Source organism: Phalacrocorax aristotelis, unplaced genomic scaffold (genome assembly GCF_949628215.1).
Source record: "Phalacrocorax aristotelis unplaced genomic scaffold, bGulAri2.1 scaffold_276, whole genome shotgun sequence".
In the NCBI taxonomy this organism is placed as follows: Eukaryota; Metazoa; Chordata; class Aves; order Suliformes; family Phalacrocoracidae; genus Phalacrocorax; species Phalacrocorax aristotelis.
Window position 1 is genome coordinate 20,355 of NW_027441257.1, and position 24,266 is coordinate 44,620.

At 69.1% G+C, this 24,266-nt stretch overlaps 2 protein-coding genes across 3 annotated transcripts; both read left to right on the forward strand.

Annotated features, from left to right (window-relative positions):
* Window positions 1-343: 343 nt before the first annotated feature.
* LOC142051204 (lipolysis-stimulated lipoprotein receptor-like) lies at window positions 344-15,043 on the forward strand. Of its 2 annotated transcripts, XM_075080387.1 has the most exons (10): window positions 344-450; window positions 3,482-3,790; window positions 5,533-5,652; window positions 7,188-7,243; window positions 9,934-10,082; window positions 12,562-12,648; window positions 12,789-12,848; window positions 13,101-13,192; window positions 13,300-13,545; window positions 14,639-15,043. In XM_075080387.1, the coding sequence occupies exons 1-7, from the start codon at window positions 414-416 to the stop codon at window positions 12,823-12,825; spliced, it is 795 nt and encodes a 264-aa protein (XP_074936488.1). In that variant the 5' UTR covers window positions 344-413; the 3' UTR covers window positions 12,826-12,848; window positions 13,101-13,192; window positions 13,300-13,545; window positions 14,639-15,043. The 2 variants fall into 2 exon arrangements, with proteins under 2 accessions (XP_074936488.1, XP_074936489.1); XM_075080388.1 differs by lacking the exon at window positions 7,188-7,243.
* A 1,179-nt stretch (window positions 15,044-16,222) lies between these two features.
* TMEM147 (transmembrane protein 147) lies at window positions 16,223-23,903 on the forward strand (the record flags this gene model as incomplete). Its single annotated transcript, XM_075080389.1, has 5 exons — window positions 16,223-16,450; window positions 18,152-18,221; window positions 19,096-19,161; window positions 19,626-19,762; window positions 23,819-23,903. Coding segments are annotated over exons 1-5 (435 nt in total), but the record flags the coding sequence as incomplete, so codon positions are not given.
* Window positions 23,904-24,266: the final 363 nt, after the last annotated feature.

Here is a 24,266-nt window from a genome sequence, read left to right on the forward strand (position 1 = left end):
CGAGGGGGGTGGAGCACGGTGCGCCCCCCCAACCCCTCCCTCCCCAGGCTCTAAAGGGGGGTTAATGGGACTGTGGGGCGGCTCAAAGCCCTCCCTAGAGCGGAGGGAGCGGGATTTGCACCCCTTTTTACCCCCTTTCCCCCCTCTTTTTTCCCCCGTCCCCCCCCGGCGCCACCGCAATGGTCGCGCCCGCACCTGCCCGGAGTGGGCGCGGCCTCACCTGGGCGGAACCACCGCGCGCGCGGAGGGGGGGGGGCGTGTGCTTCCCCCCCTTCCCCCCCCCCCCCCCCTTCCTCCTGCTTAATGAACTCGCCCAGGTGGATCCGGGGTGGGGGGGGCGTGGCCAGGAGGCGGGAGGGGGAGTGGGCGGGGCCAGGTGTGCCCCGGCCCCGCCCACACCTGCCGCCGCCATCATGGCCGCCGTCATGGCCGCGCTGCTGGCGCTGCTGGGTGGGCCCGGGGTGTAATTAAGGGGCTGGGGGTTAATTAGGGGGCTAATTAAGGGGCTGGGGGTTAATTAGGGGGCTAATTAAGGGGCTGGGGGGGGAATGGGGGAGGAATTAGGGGCTGGGGGGGTAGTTGGGGGAGCAGCGGGGGTCCTGGGGGGGTAATTAAGGGCCTGGGGTAATTAGGGGGGTAATTAAGGATTTTGGGTGGGAATTGAGGGGGTAATTAAGGACTGGGGGGTGGTCTGGGTGGTAACTGGGGGCAGAGGGGGGTCCTGGGAGGGTAATTAAGCGGCTTGGGGGTAATTAAGGGAGTAATTAAGGGGTTTGGGGGTGCTCTGGAGGGGTCTTGGGGGGTAATTAGTTGCCTGGGGGGTAATTAGGGGCATAATTGAGGGCCTGAAGGGGTAATTAGGGGCCTGGGGTTTATTGATGGGGTAATTAAGGGGCTTGGGGGTAATTAAGGGGGTAATTAGGGGTTTGGGGGTAATTAAGGGGGTAATTAGGGGTCGTGGAGGAATTGGGGGGGGGTCGTTAGGGGCTGGTAGTGCTCTGGGGGGTAACTGGGGGGGGGGGCAGAAGGGGTCCTGGGGGTAATTAATGCCCTGGGGGGTAATTGGGGAAGTAATTAGTGGCCTGGAGGGGTAATTAAGGGAGTAATTAAGGGGCTTGGGGGTAATTGAGGGGGTGATTAGGGTTGGGGTGGGCTCTGGAGGAGTTGGGGAGGGGTAATTTGTTGCCTGGGGGGTAATTAGGGACATAATTGAGGGCCTGGGGGGGGGTAATTAGGGGTCTGGGGTTAATTGAGGGGGTAATTAAGGCGATTTTGTGGTAATTAGGGGGATAATTAAGGCCCTGGGGGTAATTGGGGGTGTAATTAGTGGCTGGGTGGGAATTGGGAGCTTGGGGGGCTCAGGGGGGCTGGGGGTAATTAATGGGCTGGGGTAATTAGGGGGGTTGGGGGCAATTAAGAGGGTAATTAGAGACTGGGGGTAATTGATGGGGTAATTAAGAGGCTGGGGGTAATTAGGGGTAATTAAGGAGCTTGAGAGGTGATTAAGGGGGTAATTAAGGGGTTGGGGGTTAATTAGGGAGTAATTAATACCCCGGGGGGCAATTAAGGAGGGGTAATTAAGGGGCTGGGGGGCTCCAGGGGGGGCAACTGAGGGGTGACGGGGGGTGACAGGGGGTGACAGGGGGTGACAGGGACCGGGGGAGGTGACAGGGGGTGTCAGGAGGTGACAAGGTCCTGGAGGGGTGACAGAAGGGTGACGGGGTGACAGGAGGTGACAAGGGGTGACAGGAGGGTGACGGAGGGGTGACAGGGACCAAGGGGAGGTGGCGGAGGTGACAAGGGGGTGACAGGAGCCAGAGAGGGTGACAGGAGGGTGACATAGGGTGATGGGAGGTGACAGCGGGTGACAGGGGGGTGATGGAGGGGTGACAGGAGCCAGGGGAAGGTGACAGCGGGTGACAGGGGGGTGATGGAGGGGTGACAGGAGCCAGGGGAAGGTGACAGCGGGTGACAGGGGGGTGATGGAGGGGTGACAGGAGCCAGGGGAAGGTGACAGCGGGTGACAGGGGGGTGATGGAGGGGTGACAGGAGCCAGGGGAAGGTGACAGCGGGTGACAGGGGGGTGATGGAGGGGTGACAGGAGCCAGGGGAAGGTGACAGCGGGTGACAGGGGGGTGATGGAGGGGTGACAGGAGCCAGGGGAAGGTGACAGCGGGTGACAGGGAGGTGACAGAGGGGTGACAGGAGCCGGAGGAAGGTGACAGCGGGTGACAGGGGGGTGATGGAGGGGTGACAGGAGCCAGGGGAAGGTGACAGCGGGTGACAGGGAGGTGACGGGGGGTGACAGGAGCCAGGGGAAGGTGACAGCGGGTGACAGGGAGGTGACGGGGGGTGACAGGAGCCAGGGGAAGGTGACAGCGGGTGACAGGGAGGTGACGGAGGGGTGACAGGAGCCGGAGGAAGGTGACAGCGGGTGACAGGGAGGTGACGGGGGGGTGACAGGAGCCAGGGGAAGGTGACAGCGGGTGACAGGGAGGTGACGGGGGGTGACAGGAGCCAGGGGAAGGTGACAGCGGGTGACAGGGAGGTGACGGAGGGGTGACAGGAGCCGGAGGAAGGTGACAGCGGGTGACAGGGAGGTGACGGGGGGTGACAGGAGCCAGGGGAAGGTGACAGCGGGTGACAGGGAGGTGACGGGGGGGTGACAGGAGCTGGAGGAAGGTGACAGCGGGTGACAGGGAGGTGACAGAGGGGTGACAGGAGCCGGAGGAAGGTGACAGCGGGTGACAGGGGGGTGACGGAGGGGTGACAGGAGCCAGGGGAAGGTGACAGCGGGTGACAGGGAGGTGACAGAGGGGTGACAGGAGCCGGAGGAAGGTGACAGCGGGTGACAGGGGGGTGACGGGGGGTGACAGGAGCTGGAGGAAGGTGACAGCGGGTGACAGGGAGGTGACAGAGGGGTGACAGGAGCCGGAGGAAGGTGACAGCGGGTGACAGGGGGGTGACGGAGGGGTGACAGGAGCCAGGGGAAGGTGACAGCGGGTGACAGGGAGGTGACAGAGGGGTGACAGGAGCCGGAGGAAGGTGACAGCGGGTGACAGGGGGGTGACGGAGGGGTGACAGGAGCCAGGGGAAGGTGACAGCGGGTGACAGGGAGGTGACGGGGGGGTGACAGGAGCTGGAGGAAGGTGACAGCGGGTGACAGGGAGGTGACGGAGGGGTGACAGGAGCCAGGGGAAGGTGACAGCGGGTGACAGGGGGGTGACGGGGGGTGACAGGAGCCAGGGGAAGGTGACAGCGGGTGACAGGGAGGTGACGGAGGGGTGACAGGAGCCAGGGGAAGGTGACAGCGGGTGACAGGGAGGTGACGTGGGGGTGACAGGAGCCAGGGGAAGGTGACAGCGGGTGACAGGGAGGTGACGGGGGGGTGACAGGAGCCAGGGGAAGGTGACAGCGGGTGACAGGGAGGTGACAGCAAGGCGCCACCCCCCACCTAACAGGTCGTCGGTGTCACCCCCAGCCCCTGTCACCCCGTTACAGGTGACAGTGACAGACCCCCGGACGGTGGCCCTGCTCTTCCAGCCCGTCCTGCTCCGGTGCCAATACCAGACGTCGGCCCTCGAACCCCCCATCGTCACCTGGAAGTACAAGTCCTTCTGCCCCAGCCCCCAAGGGGACAGCGGGGTTGTCACCTCCCCCGGGGACACCCCCGACGTCGCGTCACCCTGCCCGGACGCGGCCCGCACCGTCCGCATCGTGGCCACCAAGCAGGGGGGCCTTGTCACCCTCGGGGACTTCTACAGAGGGCGCAGCGTCACCATCTTGGGAGGTGGGGGGCTTTGGGGTGACATCGAGGGGTCCCCGGGGGTGTCACGGGGCGTCACTGGGGTGTGGGGGGGGGTCCCCAGGGGTGTCGCTGGGGTGGGGTGGGGACCCCAGGGATGTCACTGGGTGTCACTGGGGTGTGGGGGGTCCCCAGGGGTGTCACTGGTGCGTCACTGGGGTGTCACCGGGTGCCAGGGAGGACCCCAGGGGTGTCACTGGGTGTCACTGGGGGTGTGGGGGGTCCCCAAGGGTGTCACTGGTGCATCTCTGGGGTGTCACCGGGTGCCAGGGAGGACCCCAGGGGTGTCACTGGGGTGTCACTGGGGTGTGGGGGGTCCCCAGGGGTGTCACTGGTGCGTCTCTGGGGTGTCACCGGGTGCCAGGGAGGACCCCAGGGGTGTCACTGGGGTGTCACTGGGGTGTGGGGGGTCCCCAGGGGTGTCACTGGTGCGTCTCTGGGGTGTCACCGGGTGCCAGGGAGGACCCCAGGGGTGTCACTGGGGTGTCACTGGGGTGTGGGGGGTCCCCAGGGGTGTCACTGGTGCGTCTCTGGGGTGTCACCGGGGTGCCAGGGAGGACCCCAGGGGTGTCACTCGGGTGTGGGGGGTCCCCAGGGGTGTCACTGGGGCGTCACTGCGTGTCAGGGGGGACCCCAGGGGTGTCACTGGGGTGTCACTGGGGTGTCACTGGGGTGGGGGTGGGGACCCCAGGGGTGTCAATGGGGTGTCACTGGGGTGTGGAGGGTCCCCAAGGGTGTCACTGGTGCATCTCTGGGGTGTCACCGGGTGCCAGGGAGGACCCCAGGGGTGTCACTGGGTGTCACTGGGGTGTGGGGGGGTCCCCAGGGGTGTCACTGGTGCATCTCTGGGGTGTCACCGGGTGCCAGGGAGGACCCCAGGGGTGTCACTGGGGTGTCACTGGGGGTGTGGGGGGGTCCCCAGGGGTGTCACTGGTGCGTCTCTGGGGTGTCACCGGGTGCCAGGGAGGACCCCAGGGGTGTCACAGGGGTGTCACTGGGGTGTCACTGGGGTGTGGGGGGTCCCCAGGGGTGTCACTGGTGCATCACTGGGGTGTCACCGGGTGCCAGGGAGGACCCCAGGGGTGTCACTGGGTGTCACTGGGGTGTGGGGGGTCCCCAGGGGTGTCACTGGTGCATCACTGGGGTGTCACCGGGTGCCAGGGAGGACCCCAGGGGTGTCACTGGGGCGTCACTGCGTGTCAGGGAGGACCCCAGGGGTGTCACTGGGGTGTCACCGGGTGCCAGGGAGGACCCCAGGGGTGTCACAGGGGTGTCACTGGGTGTCACTGGGGTGTGGGGAGTCCCCAGGGGTGTCACTGGTGCGTCTCTGGGGTGTCACCGGGTGCCAGGGAGGACCCAGGGGTGTCACTGGGTGTCACTGGGGTGTGGGGGGTCCCCAGGAGTGTCACTGGGGCGTCACCAGGGTGTCACTGGGTGTCTCTGGGGTGTGGAGGGTCCCCAGGGGGTCACTGGGGTGCCACTGGGGTGTCACAGGGGGGTGTGGGGGGTCCCCAGGGGTGTCCCCGGGGTGTCCCTGGGGTGCGGGGGGCCCCCCAGGGGTGTCACTGGGGGTGTCACCAGGTGTCAAGGGGACCCCAGGGGTGTCAGCAGGGTGTCACAGGGGTGCGGGGGATCCCCAGGGGTGTCACTGGGTGTCAGCGGGGGGTGTCCCCGGGGTGCGGGGGTCCCCCTGTCACCCGAGGGACCCAGGCGTCCGGGGTTGGCAGGGGCGGAGCTGAGCCTGGGCCCGGCGGCGTGGGGTGACAGCGGCATCTACGTCTGCACCGTCACCTCCACCCAGGACCTGGAGGGCAACAACGAGGCCGTGGCTGAACTGGTCGTGCTGGGTGAGGCACTGGGAAGCACTGGGAGGGTTGAGGGGGGGCGCTGGGAGGCACTGGAGGGCGCTGGGATGGGCTGGGAGTGACACAGGGGGCTCAAGGGGGACTGGGAGGGACTGGGAGGATGCTGGGAGGGACTGGGAGGGACTGGGAATGCCACAGGGGGCTCAAGGGGGACTGGGAGGGACCGGGAGAGCACTGGGAGGGCTCTGGAAAGTCACTGAGAGGTACTGGGAATGCCACAGGGGGCTCAAGGGGGATTGGGAGAGCACTGGGAGGGACTGGGAGGGACTGGGAGGGACTGGGAGAGCACTGGGAAGGACTGGGAGGGACTGGGAATGCCACAGGGGGCTCAAGGGGGACTGGGAGAGCACTGGGAGGGACTGGGAGAGCACTGGGAGGGCGCTGGGATGGGCTGGGAGTGACACAGGGGGCTCAAGGGGGACTGGGAGGGACTGGGAGAGCACTGGGAGGGACTGGGAGGGACTGGGAATGCCACAGGGGGCTGGGGGGGACTGGGAGAGCACTGGGAGGGCACTGGGAAGCACTGGGAAGCACTGGGAGGGCACTGGGAGGGCACTGGGAGGGACTGGGAGGGACTGGGAGGGACTGGGAGAGCACTGGGAGGGACTGGGAATGCCACAGGGGGCTCAAGGGGACTGGGAGAGCACTGGGAGGGCACTAGGAGGGACTGGGAGGGCACTGGGAGGGCACTGGGAGGGACTGGGAGAGCACTGGGAGGGCACTGGGAGGGCACTGGAGGGCACTGGGAGGGCACTGGGAGGGACTGGGAGGGCACTGGGAGGGACTGGGAGGGACTGGGAGAGCACTGGGAGGGACTGGGAGGGCACTGGGAGGGCACTGGGAGGGCACTGGGAGGGCACTGGGAGGGCACTGGGAGGGACTGGGCTGTACGGGGAAGGACTGGGTGAGCCCTAGAAAGGACTGGGCTATAATGGAATGGCCTGGAAGTGTGCTGGGAGGGCACTGGGAGCATACTGGGAAGGACTGGGAGGGACTGGGAGGGACGGGAACATACTGGGAAGGACTGGGAGGGACTGGGAGGGACGGGAACATACTGGAAGGACTGGGAGACCAGCGTAGCAACCTGGGCAGGTTGGGGGGGGCACTGGGAGCACCTTCAAGCTGGGGTGTGTGTCCCCCCCCTCAACGATGGGGTCCCCTGGGTGGGGGTTGGGGTCCCCCCCCGACGCCTGGGTCCCTTGGGTGGGGGTTGGGGGTCCCCCCCCGACGCCTGGGTCCCCTGGGTGGGGATTTGGGGTCCCCCCCCCAGATGCCTGCATCCCCTGGGTGGGGGTTGGGGTCCCCCCCCCCCAGATGCCTGGGTCCCTTGGGTGGGGGGGTTGGGTTCCCCCCCCAGATGATGGGGTCCTTTGGGTGGGGGTTGGGTTCCCCCCCCGGACACCTGAGTCCCCTGGGTGGGGGTTGGGGTCCCCCTGGACCCCTGGGTCCCCTGAGCCCCGCCAGACCCCCTCGGTGTCCCTTGTGTCCCCCCCCGTGGTCCCCCCCCCCCCACCCAGGGTCCCTTTCGAAGGCCACTGACCTCTTGCCGGCGTCGAACTGGGGACCCTGCCAGGTACGGGGGGGGGGACGGACCCCCAGGGGGACCCCGGGGACCCAGGCGTCCGGGGGGGGACCCAGGCGTCCGGGAACCCCCACCCCAGGGGACCCCAGAACATCCCCACCCACCCTGCAGAGATTTTGGGGGTGTCAGGGTCCCCCCCCCAACCCCTGGGACCCCCCCCGGGAGCTCTAGGGCGGGTCAGGGTCCCCCCCAAACACCAGCCCCCCCCCAGGAGCTCTAGGGTGGGTCAGGGTCCCCCCCAAACACCAGCCCCCCCCCCAGGAGCTCTAGGGTGGGTCAGGGTCTCCCCAAACACCAGCCCCCCCCCGGGAGCTCTAGGGCGGGTCAGGGTCCCCCCCCCAAACGCCTGGGACCCCCCCGGGAGCTCTAGGGCGGGTCAGGGTCCTCCCCAAACGCCTGGGACCCCCCCCGGGAGCTCTAGGGAGGGTCAGGGTCCCCCCCAAACACCTGCCCCCCCCCCCAGGAGCTCTAGGGCGGGTCAGGGTCCCCCCCAAACGCCTGTGACCCCCCCCGGGAGCTCTAGGGCGGGTCAGGGTCCCCCCCAAACGCCTGGGACCCCCCCGGGAGCTCTAGGGGTGGGTCAGGGTCCCCCCCCAAACGCCTGGGACCCCCCCGGGAGCTCTAGGGTGGGTCAGGGTCCCCCCAAACGCCTGGGACCCCCCCGGGAGCTCTAGGGTGGGTCAGGGTCCCCCCCAAACGCCTGGGACCCCCCCCGGGAGCTCTAGGGCGGGTCAGGGTCCCCCCCAAACGCCTGGGACCCCCCCCGGGAGCTCTAGGGTGGGTCAGGGTCCCCCCCCCAAACGCCTGGGACCCCCCCGGGAGCTCTAGGGTGGGTCAGGGTCCCCCCCAAACGCCTGGGACCCCCCCCGGGAGCTCTAGGGTGGGTCAGGGTCCCCCCGAAACGCCTGGGACCCCCCCCGGGAGCTCTAGGGAGGGTCAGGGTCCCCCCCAAACACCTGCCCCCCCCCCCCAGGAGCTCTAGGGCGGGTCAGGGTCCCCCCCAAACACCTGCCCCCCCCCAGGAGCTCTAGGGTGGGTCAGGGTCCCCCCCCAAATACCTGTCCCCCCCCCGGGAGCTCTAGGGCGGGTCAGGGTCCCCCCCAAACACCTGGGACCCCCGCAGGAGCTCTAGGGTGGGTCAGGGTCCCCCCCAGATGCCTGGGATCCCCCCGGGAGTTCTAGGGTGGGCCAGGGTCCCCCCCCAAACGCCTGGGACCCCCCCAAACACCTGCGTCCCCCCTGGGAGCTCTAGGGTGGGTCAGTGTCTCCCTTGGGAGTTATAGTGGGGGGTCAGCGTCCCCCCCAAATACCTGGACACCCCCCCGGGAGCTCTAGGGCGGGTCAGGGTCCCCCCCAAACGCCTGGGACCCCCCCCCGGGAGCTCTAGGGCGGGTCAGGGTCCCCCCCCAAACGCCTGGGACCCCCCCGGGAGCTCTAGGGTGGGTCAGGGTCCCCCCCAAACGCCTGGGACCCCCCCCGGGAGCTCTAGGGTGGGTCAGGGTCCCCCCCAAATGCCTGGGACCCCCCCCCAGGAGCTCTAGGGCGGGTCAGGGTCCCCCCCAAACACCTGCCCCCCCCCAGGAGCTCTAGGGTGGGTCAGGGTCCCCCCCCAAATACCTGTCCCCCCCCGGGAGCTCTAGGGTGGGTCAGGGTCCCCCCCAGACGCCTGGGACCCCCCCGGGAGCTCTAGGGTGGGTCAGGGTCCCCCCCAAACACCTGGGACCCCCGCAGGAGCTCTAGGGCGGGTCAGGGTCCCCCCCAAATGCCTGGGACCCCCCCCAGGAGCTCTAGGGCGGGTCAGGGTCCCCCCCAAACACCTGCCCCCCCCCAGGAGCTCTAGGGTGGGTCAGGGTCCCCCCCCAAATAGCTGTCCCCCCCCGGGAGCTCTAGGGCGGGTCAGGGTCCCCCCCAAACACCTGCCCCCCCCCAGGAGCTCTAGGGCGGGTCAGGGTCCCCCCCAAACACCAGCCCGCCCTGGGAGCTCTAGGGCGGGTCAGGGTCCCCCCCCAAACACCAGCCCCCCCCAGGAGCTCTAGGGCGGGTCAGGGTCCCCCCCAAACGCCTGGGACCCCCCCCGGGAGCTCTAGGGAGGGTCAGGGTCCCCCCCCCCAAACACCAGCCCCCCCCAGGAGCTCTAGGGTGGGTCAGGGTCCCCCCCAAACGCCTGGGACCCCCCCCAGGAGCTCTAGGGTGGGTCAGGGTCCCCCCCAAACGCCTGGGACCCCCCCCGGGAGCTCTAGGGCGGGTCAGGGTCCCCTCAAACACCTGGGACCCCCGCAGGAGCTCTAGGGCGGGTCAGGGTCCCCCCCAAACGCCTGGGACCCCCCCGGGAGCTCTCCCCCCCCAAACGCCTGGACCCCCCCCCGGGAGCTCTAGGGCGGGTCAGGGTCCCCTCAAACACCTGGGACCCCCCCCGGGAGCTCTAGGGCGGGTCAGGGTCCCCCCCAGACGCTTGGGACCCCCCCGGGAGTTCTAGGGTGGGTCAGGGTCCCCCCCAAACACCAGCCCCCCCCAGGAGCTCTAGGGTGGGTCAGGGTCCCCCCCCAAACGCCTGGGACCCCCCCCGGGAGCTCTAGGGCGGGTCAGGGTCCCTCCATGGCAGCTCCAACCTGGGTCAGGGTGCCCCCAGATGCCGGGTCCCCGCCCTGACCCCCCCCCTTTCCCCCCCCCCGCCCCCCCAGACTGGCTCTTTGTGGTGCTGGTGGGGCTGGGGGGCGGCGCTGGGGGCGCTGGGGCTGGGGGGTCTGCTGGTGCCAGTGCTGCCCCCACACCTGCTGCTGCTTCCTGCGCTGCCCCTGCTGCCCCCGCCGCTGCTGCTGCCCCGAGGCCCGTGAGTCTCCCCTCGCCCCTGCCCGGGGGGTGCGGGGTCCCCTGGGGTCCCCTGGGGGGTGACGGGGTCCACTGGGGGGTGCTGGGGTCCCCTGGGGTCCCCTGGGGGTGATGGGGGTCCCCTCGGGGGTGACAGGGGTCCACTGGGGTCCCCTGGGGGTGATGGGGTCCCCTCGGGGGTGATGGGGTCCACTGGGGGGGTGATGGGGTCCCCTGGGGTCCCCTCGGGGGTGACGGGGTCCCCTGGGGGTGATGGGGTCCGCTGGGAGGTGCTGGGGTCCCCTGGGGTCCCCTGGGGGTGATGGGGTCCCCTCGGGGGTGATGGGGTCCCCTGGGGGGTGACGGGGTCCCCTCGGGGGTGCTGGGGTCCCCTGGGGTCCCCTGGGGGTGAGGGGTCCCCTGGGGGTGGTGGGGTCCCCTCAGGGGTGATGGGGTCCACTGGGGGGTGATGGGGTCCCTTTGGGGGTCGTGGGGTCCCCTGGAGGGTGAGGGGTCCCCTGGGGGTGATGGGGTCCCCTCGGGGGTGACGGGGTCCACTGGGGGGTGCTGGGGTCCCCTGGGGGGTGATGGGGTCCCCTGGGGTCCCCTCGGGGGTGACGGGGTCCCCTGGGGGTGATGGGGTCCGCTGGGAGGTGCTGGGGTCCCCTGGGGTCCCCTCGGGGGTGATGGGGTCCCCTGGGGGGTGACGGGGTCCCCTCGGGGGTGCTGGGGTCCCCTGGGGTCCCCTGGGGGTGAGAGGTCCCCTGGGGGTGATGGGGTCCCCTCGGGGGTGATGGGGTCCACTGGGGGGTGATGGGGTCCCTTTGGGGGGTCGTGGGGTCCCCTGGGGGGTGAGGGGTCCCCTCGGGGGTGATGGGGTCCCCTCGGGGGTGACGGGGTCCCCTCGGGGGTGCTGGGGTCCCCTGGGGTCCCCTGGGGGTGATTGGGTCCCCTCGGGGGTGCTGGGGTCCACTGGGGGGTGCTGGGGTCCCCTGGGGTCCCCTGGGGGTGATGGGGTCCCCTCGGGGGTGACAGGGTCCACTGGGGTCCCCTGGGGGTGATGGGGTCCCCTCGGGGGTGCTGGGGTCCACTGGGGGGGTGCTGGGGTCCCCTGGGGTCCCCCTGGGGGTGATGGGGTCCCCTGGGGGGTTGCGGGGTCCCCTCGGGGATGATGGGGTTCCCTGGGATCCCCTCGGGGGTGATGGGGCCCCTCGGGGGTGATGGGGGGCCCCTCGGGGGTGATGGGGTCCCCTGGGGGGTGAGGGGTCCCCCTGGGGGTGATGGGGTCCCTCGGGGGTGACGGGGTCCCCTCGGGGGTGCTGGGGTCCCCTGGGGTCCCCTGGGGGTGATGGGGTCCCCTCGGGGGTGATGGGGGTCCACTGGGGGGTGCTGGGGTCCCCTGGGGGTCCCCTGGGGGTGATGGGGGTCCCCTCGGGGGTGACAGGGTCCACTGGGGTCCCCTGGGGGGTGATGGGGTCCCCTCGGGGGTGCTGGGGTCCACTGGGGGGTGCTGGGGTCCCCTGGGGTCCCCTGGGGGTGATGGGGTCCCCTGGGGGGTTGCGGGGTCCCCTCGGGGATGATGGGGTTCCCTGGGATCCCCTCGGGGGTGATGGGGCCCCTCGGGGGTCATGGGGGCCCCTCGGGGGTGATGGGGGTCCCCTGGGGGGTGAGGGGTCCCCTGGGGGTGATGGGGTCCCCTCGGGGGTGACGGGGGTCCCCTCGGGGGTGCTGGGGTCCCCTGGGGTCCCCTGGGGGTGATGAGGTCCACTGGGGGGTGCTGGGGTCCCCTGGGGTCCCCTGGGGGGTGATGGGGTCCCCTCGGGGGTGACAGGGGTCCACTGGGGTCCCCTGGGGGTGATGGGGTCCCCTCGGGGGTGCTGGGGTCCACTGGGGGGGTGCTGGGGTCCCCTGGGGTCACCTGGGGGTGATGGGGTCCCCTGGGGGGTTGCGGGGTCCCCTCGGGGATGATGGGGTTCCCTGGGATCCCCTCGGGGGTGATGGGGCCCCTCGGGGGTCATGGGGGCCCCTCAGGGGTGATGGGGTGCCCTGGGGGGTGATGGGGTCCCCTGGGTCCCCTGGGGGATGAGGGGGTGCCCTGGGGGGTGGTGGGGTCCCCTCAGGGGTGATGGGGTGCCCTGGGGGGTAATGGGGTCCCCTGGGTCCCCTGGGGGATGAGGGGGTGCCCTGGGGGGTGATGGGGTCCCCTCGGGCGTGACGGGGTCCTCCTGGGTGCTTTGGGGTGCCCTGGGGTGGGCTTGGGTCCCCTGGGGTCCCCTGGGGGGTGACAACATCCTCTTGGGTGCAGTGGGGTTCCTGGGGGGTGATGGGGTTCTCTTGGGTGCTTTGGGGTGCCCTGGGGTCCCCTGGGGGGTGACGGGGGTCCCTTGGGGTCCCCTGGGGTGGGGGTCCCGGACACCTGGGTCCCCCCTGGGAGGGGTGGGGGGGGGTGGGGAGGGGTGCTCACCCGGACGCCTGCGTGTGTCCCCCCCCCCTCCCCGCAGTGTACCTGGCGGGGAAAGCGGCCACCTCCGGTGGGATGAGCGGAATCTACGGACCCCCCCCGCCCCCCCTCGCCCTGCGGACCCTCGGTGAGTGACCCTGGGGACACTGCGGGGGGTGGGGGGGGGGGGTGTGTGGGGTGACACCAGTATGGGACACTGGTGGCACTGGGGGGGTGCAGTGGGGACACTGGAGGGGGGTGTGTGTGACGCTGATCCCCGCTCCCCAGCGAGCAGCCAGAGCTCCCAGGTGCCCCTGCTGCGTGACAGCGATGGCAGCGTCGTCTCGGGTGAGCTCGTGGTGTGATTGACAGCTGTCAGTCACCCCACCCCCACCCCCCACCCCCCCCCCCCCCCCATTAGTGCTGGGATGGGCTGCGAAGCTAAGCAGGGTCCAGCCTGTCACCCGACTGGATGGGTGACCTCTGGGTGCGTTGTGGGGGGTGGGGGGGCGGAGCCTGATGCTTGGCTCCGCCCCCCCTCCCGGACATTGAGGGGGACCCCCACCCTGAATGCCTGGGTCCCCCCACCCCCCCCCACAGGCCCCCCCACGCACCCCCCACCATCCTGCGTTACCTGGAGGAGCAAATCGGCGCCTTCGAACCCCGTGGGCACTACCCCCCCTCGCGGGCAGGTGGGTTTGGGGGGGGGGGGGAGGCAACTGACCCCCCCCAGGGGGCATCAACCCCCCTAATTACCCCCCCATAAAGCACTAACCACCCCCCCCATTTGCCCCCCCAGCCCCCCCCCCTCAGCGACATCAGCTCCCTCCACGAAGCCCCGGACGCCTGGGTCCCCCGAGGACGCCCCCCGTCCCCCCCTTCCCCCCCCCGAGGGCGCTGGCGTTCGGCTGAGGTTTTGGGGGGATCTGGGGGGGGGGTCACCCCCCCCCATCCCGTCCTCGATCTCGTTCCCGCGATGATCTTTTAGGGGGGGCTGAGCCTCTTCCCCGACGACCCCCCGGACCCCCCCCGGCGTCTCCGTAAGGTGAGGGGAGGGGGAGGTCCCAGGGGGGAGGGGGGGAATTTGGGGGGGGGTCCTATGGGGTATTGGGGGGGGTCTACGGGCATCCTGCGGGGAGTTTGCAGGGTGTCTGGTGGGATTCGGGGGGGGGCTCTGGGGGTACTGGGGGGGTTCTGGGGGTCTTTGGGTGTCCTATGGGGGCTTTCAGGGGGGGCTTGGGGGTATTGGGGGGATGCCTGGCTGTTGTATGGGGGGGTTGGGGGGGTCTGGGGTGATTTGGGGGGGTCTTTGGGGGTCCTATGGGAGCTTTCGAGGGGGCTTGGATGTATTGGGGGGGGTCCCTGGCTGTCGTATGGGGGGGTTGGGGGGGTCTGGGGGTATTTGGGGGGGTCTTTGGGGGTCCTATGGGGCATTGGGGAGGCTGGGGGGGTGTCTATGGGTGTCCTGTGAAGAATTTGGGGGGGCTAGGGGGTATTGGAGAGGTGCTGGGGGGTATTTGGGGGGGATGAGGGGGTTCCTAGAGGGTTTGGGGGGGTCTGGGGGATTTGGGGGGGGTCCCTGAGGGTCCTATTGGGTACTGGGGGGACTGGGGGCATCTTTGGGAGTTGTATGGGGTTTTTTTGGGGGGGTCTGGGGGGTCCCTGGGTGGTTTGGGAAGGTCTCGGGGGGTCCTATGAGGTATTGGGGGGGCTCCAGGGGGCCTGGGGGCGTATTTCAGGGGTCCTTGGAATATCTAGGGGGGGTCTGGGAGGGGGTCTGGGGGGTCCTACGTCGTATTGGTGGGGGCTTGGGGGGGGTCTTTGGGGGGGCCTTGGATGTATTGGGGGGGTCTGGGGGGACCTTGGAGGGCCCTGGGGTATTTGGGGGGGGTCTGGGGGGATCTTGGGGGGGGCCTGGGGTTTTTGGGGGGGGTCTTTGGGGTTCCTCAGATTCCCTGGGGTGTTTAGAGGGCTCAGAGTGGGTATTTGGGGGGGTGTCTGGGGGTATTTGGGGGGGGTCTGGTGGTATTTGGGGGGGTCCCTGGGGTCTTATGGGGTATTTGGGGGGGCTCCTTGGGGGTCCCACCCGTCTGTGCCCCCCCAAATACCCCTGTGTTGTGTGTCCCCCCCCCCCCCAGCACGATGCCCTGAGCCGTGAGAGCCTGGTGGTGTGAGCGACCGGACGCCGGGGTCCCCCCCCACATGTCGGGGTCCCCCCCTGAATGTTGGGGTCCCCCCCCACATGTCGGGGTCCCCCCTGAATGCCAAGGTCCCCCCCCACATGTCGGGGTCCCCCCTGAATGCCAGGGTCCCCCGCGAATGTTGGGGTCCCCCCCCACATGCCGGGGTCCCCCCAAACACTGGGGTCCCCCCACGGACCTCTGCGTTCCCCTCCCCCCCCCCCCCCGAGGCTATTTTTGGGGCCATTCGGGTGTTTTTTGGGGGGCCTTTTTTATAATGTTAGTGGGGGGGAGGGGCTGGTGTCACCCCCTCCCCCGCTCGTGATTTGGGGCCAAATAAAGGTTTTTAGAGAAAAAAAAAAATGAATGGCGGGGGTGGGGCCGGCTCCGCCCCCTCGGGACGGACACACACGTGCGCAAATGCATCGCTCTGTTACGTCATCAACCCCTGTGACGTCACCGCATTGCATCATCGCGCCCCATCGCATCACCGCCTTATGGCACTGCAGCCCGTTACATCACTGCATGACATCATCAGGCCCCGTGACATCATCAGGCCCCGTTACATCATCACGCGGTGTTACGGCGGCACGTTACATCGCTGTATTACGTCAGCACGCCCCGTGATGTCGCTGTATGACGTCACTGCGACTGTATCACACCGCTGTGGCCCCGTTACCTCACTGTATGACATCACTGGCCCCCATGACATCACCGCATGCCCCAGAGGGGTTTGGGGGGTCCCTGGGGGGTTGGGGGTGTGTCCCTGAGGGGGTTTTGGGGTGTCTAGGGGGGTCCCTGAGGGGTTTTGGGGATCCCTGAGGCGTGTTGGGGTGCCTGGGGAGATCCCAGAGGGATTTTGGGGGTCCCTGAGGGGGTTTTGGCGTGTCTGGGGGGATCCCAGAGTGATTTTGGGGGTGTCTGAGTGGGTTTTGGGGTGTCTGGGGGGATCCCTGAGGGGTTTTGGGGGCGTCTGAGGGGTTTTGGGGGTGCCTGAGGGGGGGTTGGGGTGTCTGGGGGATCCCAGAGGGATTTTGGGGGTGTCTGAGGGGTTTTGGGGGTCCCTGAGGGGGTTTTGGGGTGTCTGGGGGGATCCCAGAGGGATTTTAGGAGCGTCTGAGGGGATCCCAGAGGGATTTTGGGGGTGTCTGAGGGGTTTTGGGGGTCCCTGAGGGGGGGTTGGGGTGTCTGGGGGGATCCCAGAGGGATTTTGGGGGTGTCTGAGGGGATCCCAGAGGGATTTTGGGGGTCCCAGGGAGATTTTGGGGGTCCCTGAGGGGTTTTTGGGGTGTCTGGGGGGATCCAGAGGGACTTGGGGGGGGTCTCAGAGGGGTTCTGGGGGGTCCCTGGGGCCGGGCCCGGGGTGCGGGTGGGGACCTCAGGCGTCCGCGCAGGCGCGGCAGCCTCTGGCCCCGCCGGCGTGGGGGCGTGGCCTCCCCTGATTGGCCGCGGGGCCCCGTTGCACGCCGGGAGTTGTAGTTCGGCCGGGCCTCCCCGGCGGGTCGCTGGCGCGGCGGAGCGCGGTGCACGCCGGGAGTTGTAGTCCGGAAGGCGGGGCCTGCCCCCGCTCCCGCCGAGCACCGCGGCGGCCCGGACGCCTGGGTCCCCCCGACACCCGGGTGTGTCACCCCCCACCCCCACCCCCGCCCCCCCACGAAAACCTCGGGGTTCCCCCCAAAACCCGGGCCCCACCATGACGTTGTTCCACTTCGGGAATTGCTTCGCGCTCGCGTATTTCCCTTATTTCATCACTTACAAATGCAGCGGCCTGTGAGTGCTGGGGGCAGCTGGGAGCACTGTGGGGGGGGAACTGGGAGCACTGGGAGGAACTGGGAGGGGAGCTGGGAGCGCTGGGAGGGAGCGGGAGGGGGACTGGGAGGCACTGGAAGGGACTGGGAGGGGGACTGGGAGCGCTGGGAGGAACTGGGAGGGGAGCTGGGAGCACTGGGAGGGAGCGGGAGGGGGACTGGGAGCGCTGGGGGGGGGAGCTGGGAGCACTGGGAGGAACTGGGAGGGGAGCTGGGAGCACTGGGAGGGAGCGGGAGGGGGACTGGGAGCGCTGGGAGGGAGCGGGAGGGGGACTGGGAGCGCTGTGAGGAACTGGGAGGGGAGCTGGGAGCACTGGGAGGGAGCGGGAGGGGGACTGGGAGCACTGGGAGGGAGCGGGAGGGGGATTGGGAGCACTGGGAGGGAGCGGGAGGGGGATTGGGAGCACTGGGAGGGAGCGGGAGGGGAGCTGGGAGCACTGGGAGGGAGCGGGAGGGGGATTGGGAGCACTGGGAGGGAGCGGGAGGGGGATTGGGAGCACTGGGAGGGAGCGGGAGGGGGGCTGGGAGTGCTGGGAGGAACTGGGAGGGGAGCTGGGAGCACTGGGAGGGAGCGGGAGGGGGCTGGGAGCGCTGTGAGGAACTGGGAGGGAGCGGGAGGGGGGCTGGGAGCACTGGGAGGGAGCGGGAGGGGGATTGGGAGCACTGGGAGGGAGCGGGAGGGGGATTGGGAGCACTGGGAGGGAGCGGGAGGGGGGCTGGGAGCACTGGGAGGGAGCGGGAGGGGGGCTGGGAGTGCTGGGAGGAACTGGGAGGGGAGCTGGGAGCACTGGGAGGGAGCGGGAGGGGGCTGGGAGCGCTGTGAGGAACTGGGAGGGAGCGGGAGGGGGGCTGGGAGCACTGGGAGGGAGCGGGAGGGGGATTGGGAGCACTGGGAGGGAGCGGGAGGGGGATTGGGAGCACTGGGAGGGAGCGGGAGGGGGATTGGGAGCGCTGTGAGGGAGCGGGAGGGGGATTGGGAGCACTGGGAGGGAGCGGGAGGGGGATTGGGAGCACTGGGAGGGAGCGGGGGACGGGGGGGATTGGGAGCGCTGTGAGGGAGCGGGAGGGGGATTGGGAGCACTGGGAGGGAGCGGGAGGGGGATTGGGAGCACTGGGAGGGAGCGGGAGGGGGATTGGGAGCACTGGGAGGGAGCGGGAGGGGGATTGGGAGCACTGGGAGGGAGCGGGAGGGGAGCTGGGAGCACTGGGAGGGAGCGGGAGGGGGATTGGGAGCGCTGTGAGGGAGCGGGAGGGGGATTGGGAGCACTGGGAGGGAGCGGGAGGGGAGCTGGGAGCACTGGGAGGGAGCGGGAGGGGGACTGGGAGTGCTGGGAGGCACTGGAAGGGACTGGGAAGGTCTCTGGGGGGTGCTGGGAGGGTGTTTGTGGGGGATACTGGGAGGGCCTGAGGCATACTGGAGGTTACTGGGAGGGGGTCTGGGGGATACTGGGAGGGCTGGGGGGGTTACTGGGATGCAATGGGGGATAGTGGGAGCAACTGGGAACCCTGTGTTAGGCTTAGAAAGGGATTTGGGGGGGCAGTGGGGATACTGGGAAGAGACTGGGGGATACTGGGAGGAGGAGTGGGGGATACTGGGAAGGGTGGGGAGGGATGCTGGGGGTTACTGGGAGTAACCGGAACTAACTGGGAACACTGGTTGCAGGTCAGAATATAGTGCCTTCTGGCGGTGCGTCCAGGCGGGAGCCACCTACGTACTGGTGCAACTGGGAAAGGTGGGGCCGGATGCTGGGGTCCCCTATGGGGGGGTTTGGGGGGTCCCTGTGTCCCCCTATGGGGCGTTTTGGGGGGGTCCCTGGGTCCCCTATGGGGGGTTTGGGGGGTCCCTGGATCCCCTAGGGGGGGTTTGGGGGGCACCCTGGGTCCCCTATGGGGCCTTTTGGGGGGTCCTTGGATCCCCTATGGGGGTTTGGGGGGTCCCTGGGTCCCCTATGGGGGGGTTTGGGGGCACCCTGGATCCCCTATGGGGGGTTTGGGGGCACCCTGGGTCCCCTATGGGGCGTTTTGGGGGGTCCCTGGATCCCCTATGGGGCATTTTGGGGGGTCCCTGGGTGCCCTATGGGGGGTTTGGGGGCATGCTGGGTCTCCTGTTGGGGGGTTTGAGGGGTCTGTGGGTCCCCTATGGGGAGGTTGGGGGAGTCCCTGGGTCTCCTATGGGGGTTTGGGGGGTCCCTGGGTCCCCTATGGGGGGTTTGGGGGTTCCCAGGTTCCCCTGGGGGGATTGGGGGGGTCCCTGTGTCCCCCGTGGGGAGGTTTGGGGGTGCCCCTGTTCCCTATGGGGGGTTTGGGGGGTCCCTGGATCCCCTATGGGGGGGTTTGGGGTGTCCCTGGGTCCCCTATAGGGGGGGTTGGGGGTCCCTGGGTCCCCTATGGGGGGTTTGAGGTGTCCCTGGGTCCCCTGGGGGGGGTTTGGGGGGGTCCCTGGGTCCCCTGGGGGGGTTGGGGTGTCCCTGGATCCCCTATGGGGGGGTTTGGGGTGTCCCTGGGTCCCCTGGGGGGGTTGGGGGGTCCCTGGATCCCCTATGGGGGGGGTTTGGGGGGGGTCCTGGCCCCCCCCGGACACCTGGGTCCCACATCCCCCCCCCGCAGATGCTGTTCTTGGCCACTTTCTTCCCCACCTGGGAGGGGCCGTCGGGGGGGTACGACCTGGTGGGGGTGAGTATGGGGGGGGCTGTGGGTGGGGGGACACCCAGGGGTGCCCCGAGGAGGGGGGAGGGGTTGGGGGGACCCAGGGGTGCCCAAGGGGGGGTTGGGGAGGGGACACCCAGCGGGGCCCTGAGTGGGCTCTGGGAGTAACAACCCCCCCTTTTCCGCCCCCCCCCTTTTCCGCCCCCCCCTTTTCCGCCCCCCCCTTTTCCGCCCCCCCCTTTTCCGCCCCCCCCCTTTTCGCCCCCCCCCTTTTCGCCCCCCCCTTTTCGCCCCCCCCTTTTCGCCCCCCCCTTTTCCGCCCCCCCTTTTCCGCCCCCCCTTTTCCGCCCCCCCTTTTCCGCCCCCCCCTTTTTCGCCCCCCCTTTTCGCCCCCCCCTTTTCGCCCCCCCTTTTCCGCCCCCCCTTTTCCGCCCCCCCCTTTTTCGCCCCCCCTTTTCCGCCCCCCCGCGCCCCCCCCGCGCCCCCCCCAGGAGTTCCTGCGGGCCACGGTGGACGTGGCCGACCTGGGGGGGCTGCAGCTGGCGCTGGGCCGGGGCGGGGGCCGGGGGGAGCTGCGCATCCTGGTGGCCGCCCTGGGCTGGGCCAGCGCCGAGCTCCTCACCTCCCGGTCAGCCCTGGGGGGCCGGGGGGGCTGTAGGGGGCCGTGGGGGGCTATAGGGGGCTGTAGGGGGCCGTGGGGGGGCTGTAGGGGACCCGGGGGGGGCTATAGGGGACTGTAGGGGGCCGTGGGGGGCTGTAGGGGGCCGTGGGGGGCTATAGGGGGCTGTAGGGGGCCGTGGGGGGCTGTAGGGGGCCGTGGGGGGGCTATAGGGGACTGTAGGGGGCCGTGGGGGGGCTGTAGGGGACCCGGGGGGGGCTATAGGGGACTGTGGGGGGCTGTAGGGGACCCGGGGGGGGCTGTAGGGGGCCGTGGGGGGCTATAGGGGACTGTAGGGGGCCGTGGGGGGGCTGTAGGGGACCCGGGGGGGGCCGTGGGGGGGCTGTAGGGGGCCGTGGGGGGGCTGTAGGGGACCCGGGGGGGGCTATAGGGGACTGTAGGGGACCCGTGGGGGGGCTATAGGGGACTGTAGGGGGCCGTGGGGGGGCTGTAGGGGGCCGTGGGGGGGCTATAGGGGACTGTAGGGGGCCGTGGGGGGGGCTGTAGGGGACCCGGGGGGGGCTATAGGGGACTGTGGGGGGCTGTAGGGGACCCGGGGGGGGCTGTAGGGGGCCGTGGGGGGCTATAGGGGACTGTAGGGGGCCGTGGGGGGGCTGTAGGGGACCCGGGGGGGGCCGTGGGGGGGCTGTAGGGGGCCGTGGGGGGGCTGTAGGGGACCCGGGGGGGGCTATAGGGGACTGTAGGGGACCCGTGGGGGGGCTATAGGGGACTGTAGGGGGCCGTGGGGGGGCTGTAGGGGGCCGTGGGGGGGCTATAGGGGACTGTAGGGGGCCGTGGGGGGGCTGTAGGGGACCCGGGGGGGGCTATAGGGGACTGTGGGGGCTGTAGGGGACCCGGGGGGGCTGTAGGGGGCCGTGGGGGCTATAGGGGACTGTAGGAGGCCGTGGGGGGCTGTAGGGGACCCGTGGGGGGCTATAGGGGACTGTAGGGGACCGTGGGGGGGCTGTAGGGGACCCGGGGGGGGCTATAGGGGACTGTAGGGGACCGTGGGGGGGCTGTAGGGGACCCGGGGGGGGCCGTGGGGGGGCTGTAGGGGGCCGTGGGGGGGCTGTAGGGGACCCGGGGGGGGCTATAGGGGACTGTAGGGGACCCGTGGGGGGCTATAGGGGACTGTAGGGGGCCGTGGGGGGGCTGTAGGGGGCCGTGGGGGGGCTATAGGGGCCTGTAGGGGGCCGTGGGGGGCCTGTAGGGGACCCGGGGGGGGCTGTAGGGGACCCGGGGGGGCTGTAGGGGGCCGTGGGGGGGCTGTAGGGGGCCGTGGGGGGCTATAGGGGACTGTAGGGGGCCGTGGGGGGCTGTAGGGGACCCGTGGGGGGCTATAGGGGACTGTAGGGGACCGTGGGGGGGCTGTAGGGGACCCGGGGGGGGCTATAGGGGACTGTAGGGGACCGTGGGGGGCTGTAGGGGACCCGGGGGGGGCCGTGGGGGGCTGTAGGGGGCCGTAGGGGGGGCTGTAGGGGACCCGGGGGGGACTGTAGGGGACCCGTGGGGGGCTATAGGGGACTGTAGGGGACCGTGGGGGGGCTGTAGGGGACCCGGGGGGGGCTATAGGGGACTGTAGGGGACCGTGGGGGGCTGTAGGGGACCCGGGGGGGGCCGTGGGGGGGCTGTAGGGGGCCGTGGGGGGGCTGTAGGGGACCCGTGGGGGGCTATAGGGGACTGTAGGGGGCCGTGGGGGGGCTATAGGGGAGCCGGGGGGGGCCTATAGGGGAGCGGGGGGGGGCTATAGCTATAGGGGAGCGTGGGGGGGCTATAGGGGAGCCGTGGGGGGGCTATAGGGGATCTGCAGGGGTGGGGGTGAGGTTCTGAGCGAGGAAATGGGGGATTTTACGGAACTCTGGGAGGGCTATAGGGGCTGGGAGGGGACTATAGGGGAGCTATGGGGTGTGGGGATCTATGGGGTGTGGGAAGCTATAGGGGATCTGAAGGGTGCCTATAGGGGATCTGCAGGGGTGGGTGGGGGTCTTGAGGGGGATATGGGGGATTTTAGGGGACTCTGGGAGGGCTATAGGGGCTGGGAGGGAACTATAGGGGATCTATGGGGCACGGGGAGCTATAGGAGACTTATAGAGGCTATGGAGGGGGTCTTGAGGGGGAGCTGTGAGGGTTTTGGAGGGGCTGTGGGGGACTTAGAGAGGCTATAGGGGAGCTGGGGGGTGGTATAGCGGGGTAGAAAGGCTAGAGGGCATCTATAGAGGGTCTGTGGGAACTGGGAGGGCAGGGCTGCGGTAGCAATATAGGGGCTGTGGGTGCTATGGGGGACCTATGGGGACTAGAGGAGCTATGGTGCCTATAGGGGCTCTGTGAGATCTATGGGAGGGCTATAGGGGCTATGTGGGACCTATGGGAGACGCATGGGGGCCATAGAGAACTATAAGGACCATGAGGGGCTATCTCTGGGGCTGGCAGAGAACTTTTGGGGGCTATCTATAGGGTATCTATAGGAGCCTGTAAGAGCCTGTGCAGGGACTCCAGGGATCTGTAGGAACCTATAGGATCCTGAGGGGGGGAGATGGAGGGGCTCTGGGGACCTATAGGGGGTTATAGGACCATGAGGGGGAAGATGAGGGAGCTCCAGGGACCTATAGGTGCTTATAGGATGCTGAAGAGGGAATATGGGGGGTCTGGGGACCTATAGAGGCCTGTAGGACCCGGGGTGGGGGAGATGTGGGGGCTCTGGGGACCTATAGGGGCTTATAGGACTGTGTGTGGGGATGATGGGGGGTCTCTGGGGACCTATAGGGGCTTACAGGACTGTGTGTGGGGATGATGGGGGGTCTCTGGGGACCTATAGGGGCTTACAGGACTGTGTGTGGGGATGATGGGGGGTCTCCAGGGACCTATAGGGGCTTATAGGACTGTGTGTGGGGATGATGGGGGGTCTCTGGGGACCTATAGGGGCTTACAGGACTGTGTGTGGGGATGATGGGGGGTCTCTGGGGACCTATAGGGGCTTATAGGACTGTGTGTGGAGATGATGGGGGGTCTCTGGGGACCTATAGGGGCTTATAGGACTGTGAGGGGGGATGATGGGGGGTCTCTGGGGACCTATAGGGGCTTATAGGACTGTGTGTGGGGATGATGGGGGGCCTCTGGGGACCTATAGGGGCTTATAGGACTGTGTGTGGGGATGATGGGGGGTCTCTGGGGACCTATAGGGGCTTATAGGACTGTGTGTGGGGATGATGGGGGGTCTCTGGGGACCTATAGGGGCTTATAGGACTGTGTGTGGGGATGATGGGGGGCCTCTGGGGACCTATAGGGGCTTATAGGACTGTGAGGGGGGATGATGGGGGGTCTCTGGGGACCTATAGGGGCTTATAGGACTGTGTGTGGGGATGATGGGGGGTCTCTGGGGACCTATAGGGGCTTATAGGACTGTGGGGGGGGATGATGGGGGGTCTCTGGGGACCTATAGGGGCTTATAGGACTGTGTGTGGGGATGATGGGGGGTCTCTGGGGACCTATAGGGGCTTATAGGACTGTGTGTGGGGATGATGGGGGGCCTCTGGGGACCTATAGGGGCTTATAGGACTGTGAGGGGGGATGATGGGGGGTCTCTGGGGACCTATAGGGCTTATAGGACTGTGTGTGGGGATGATGGGGGGTCTCTGGGGACCTATAGGGGCTTATAGGACTGTGTGTGGGGATGATGGGGGGCCTCTGGGGACCTATAGGGGCTTATAGGACTGTGAGGGGGGATGATGGGGGGTCTCTGGGGACCTATAGGGGCTTATAGGACTGTGGGGGGGGATGATGGGGGGGTCTCTGGGGACCTATAGGGGCTTATAGGACTGTGTGTGGGGATGATGGGGGGTCTCTGGGCACCTATAGGGGCTTATAGGACTGTGGGGGGGGATGATGGGGGGGCTCTGGGGATCTGGGGGGGCCTGTAGGCCCTGACGGGGGGAGGTGGGGGGGCTCTGGGGGTCTATAGGGGCTGGAGGGGGGGATCTATAGGAGCCCGGCCGCTGGGGTCCCCCCTAAGCGAGGCGGGGTCCGCAGGTGCGTCCCGCTGTGGGTGGGGGCGCGGGGGGTGGAGTTCGACTGGCGGCACCTGCAGATGGGGCTGGACTCCAACATCAGCCTGGTGAGGGGGGGGGGCTGTGGGGGGCTGTGGGGGGCTACTGGGAGGACTGGGGGGGGGCTACTGGGACTGGGGGGGTAATTGGGAGGTGAAATGGGGGGTAATTGCACTGGGAGGGGGGCTGGGGGGGGTTAATTGGGGGATGTAACGGGGGCAACTGGGGGGGACTGGGAAGACTGGGGGGCGTGGCTGGGGGGGGCTACTGGGGGGGTATTGGGAGGTGAAATGGGGGGGGGACTGGGGGGAACTGGGGGGGGGGGGGGGTTTGCCCCCGGGGAGGGGGGTGTCATTATTCCCCCAGGGGGAAACTGGGAGGACTGGGGGGGAGCTGGGGGGGGTTCTTGCTCTGGGGGGGGTCGTTATTCC

Bases quoted from the DNA above. Each gene is read 5' to 3' on its own strand.
- LOC142051204 (XM_075080387.1), top strand. From the start codon at position 414: ATGGCCGCCGTCATGGCCGCGCTGCTGGCGCTGCTGG. The intron at 3,791-5,532 runs GTGGGGGGCTTT...CGGGGTTGGCAG, and splicing joins CAGCGTCACCATCTTGGGAG to GGGCGGAGCTGAGCCTGGGC. The intron at 12,649-12,788 runs GTGAGTGACCCT...CCCGCTCCCCAG, and splicing joins CCTCGCCCTGCGGACCCTCG to CGAGCAGCCAGAGCTCCCAG.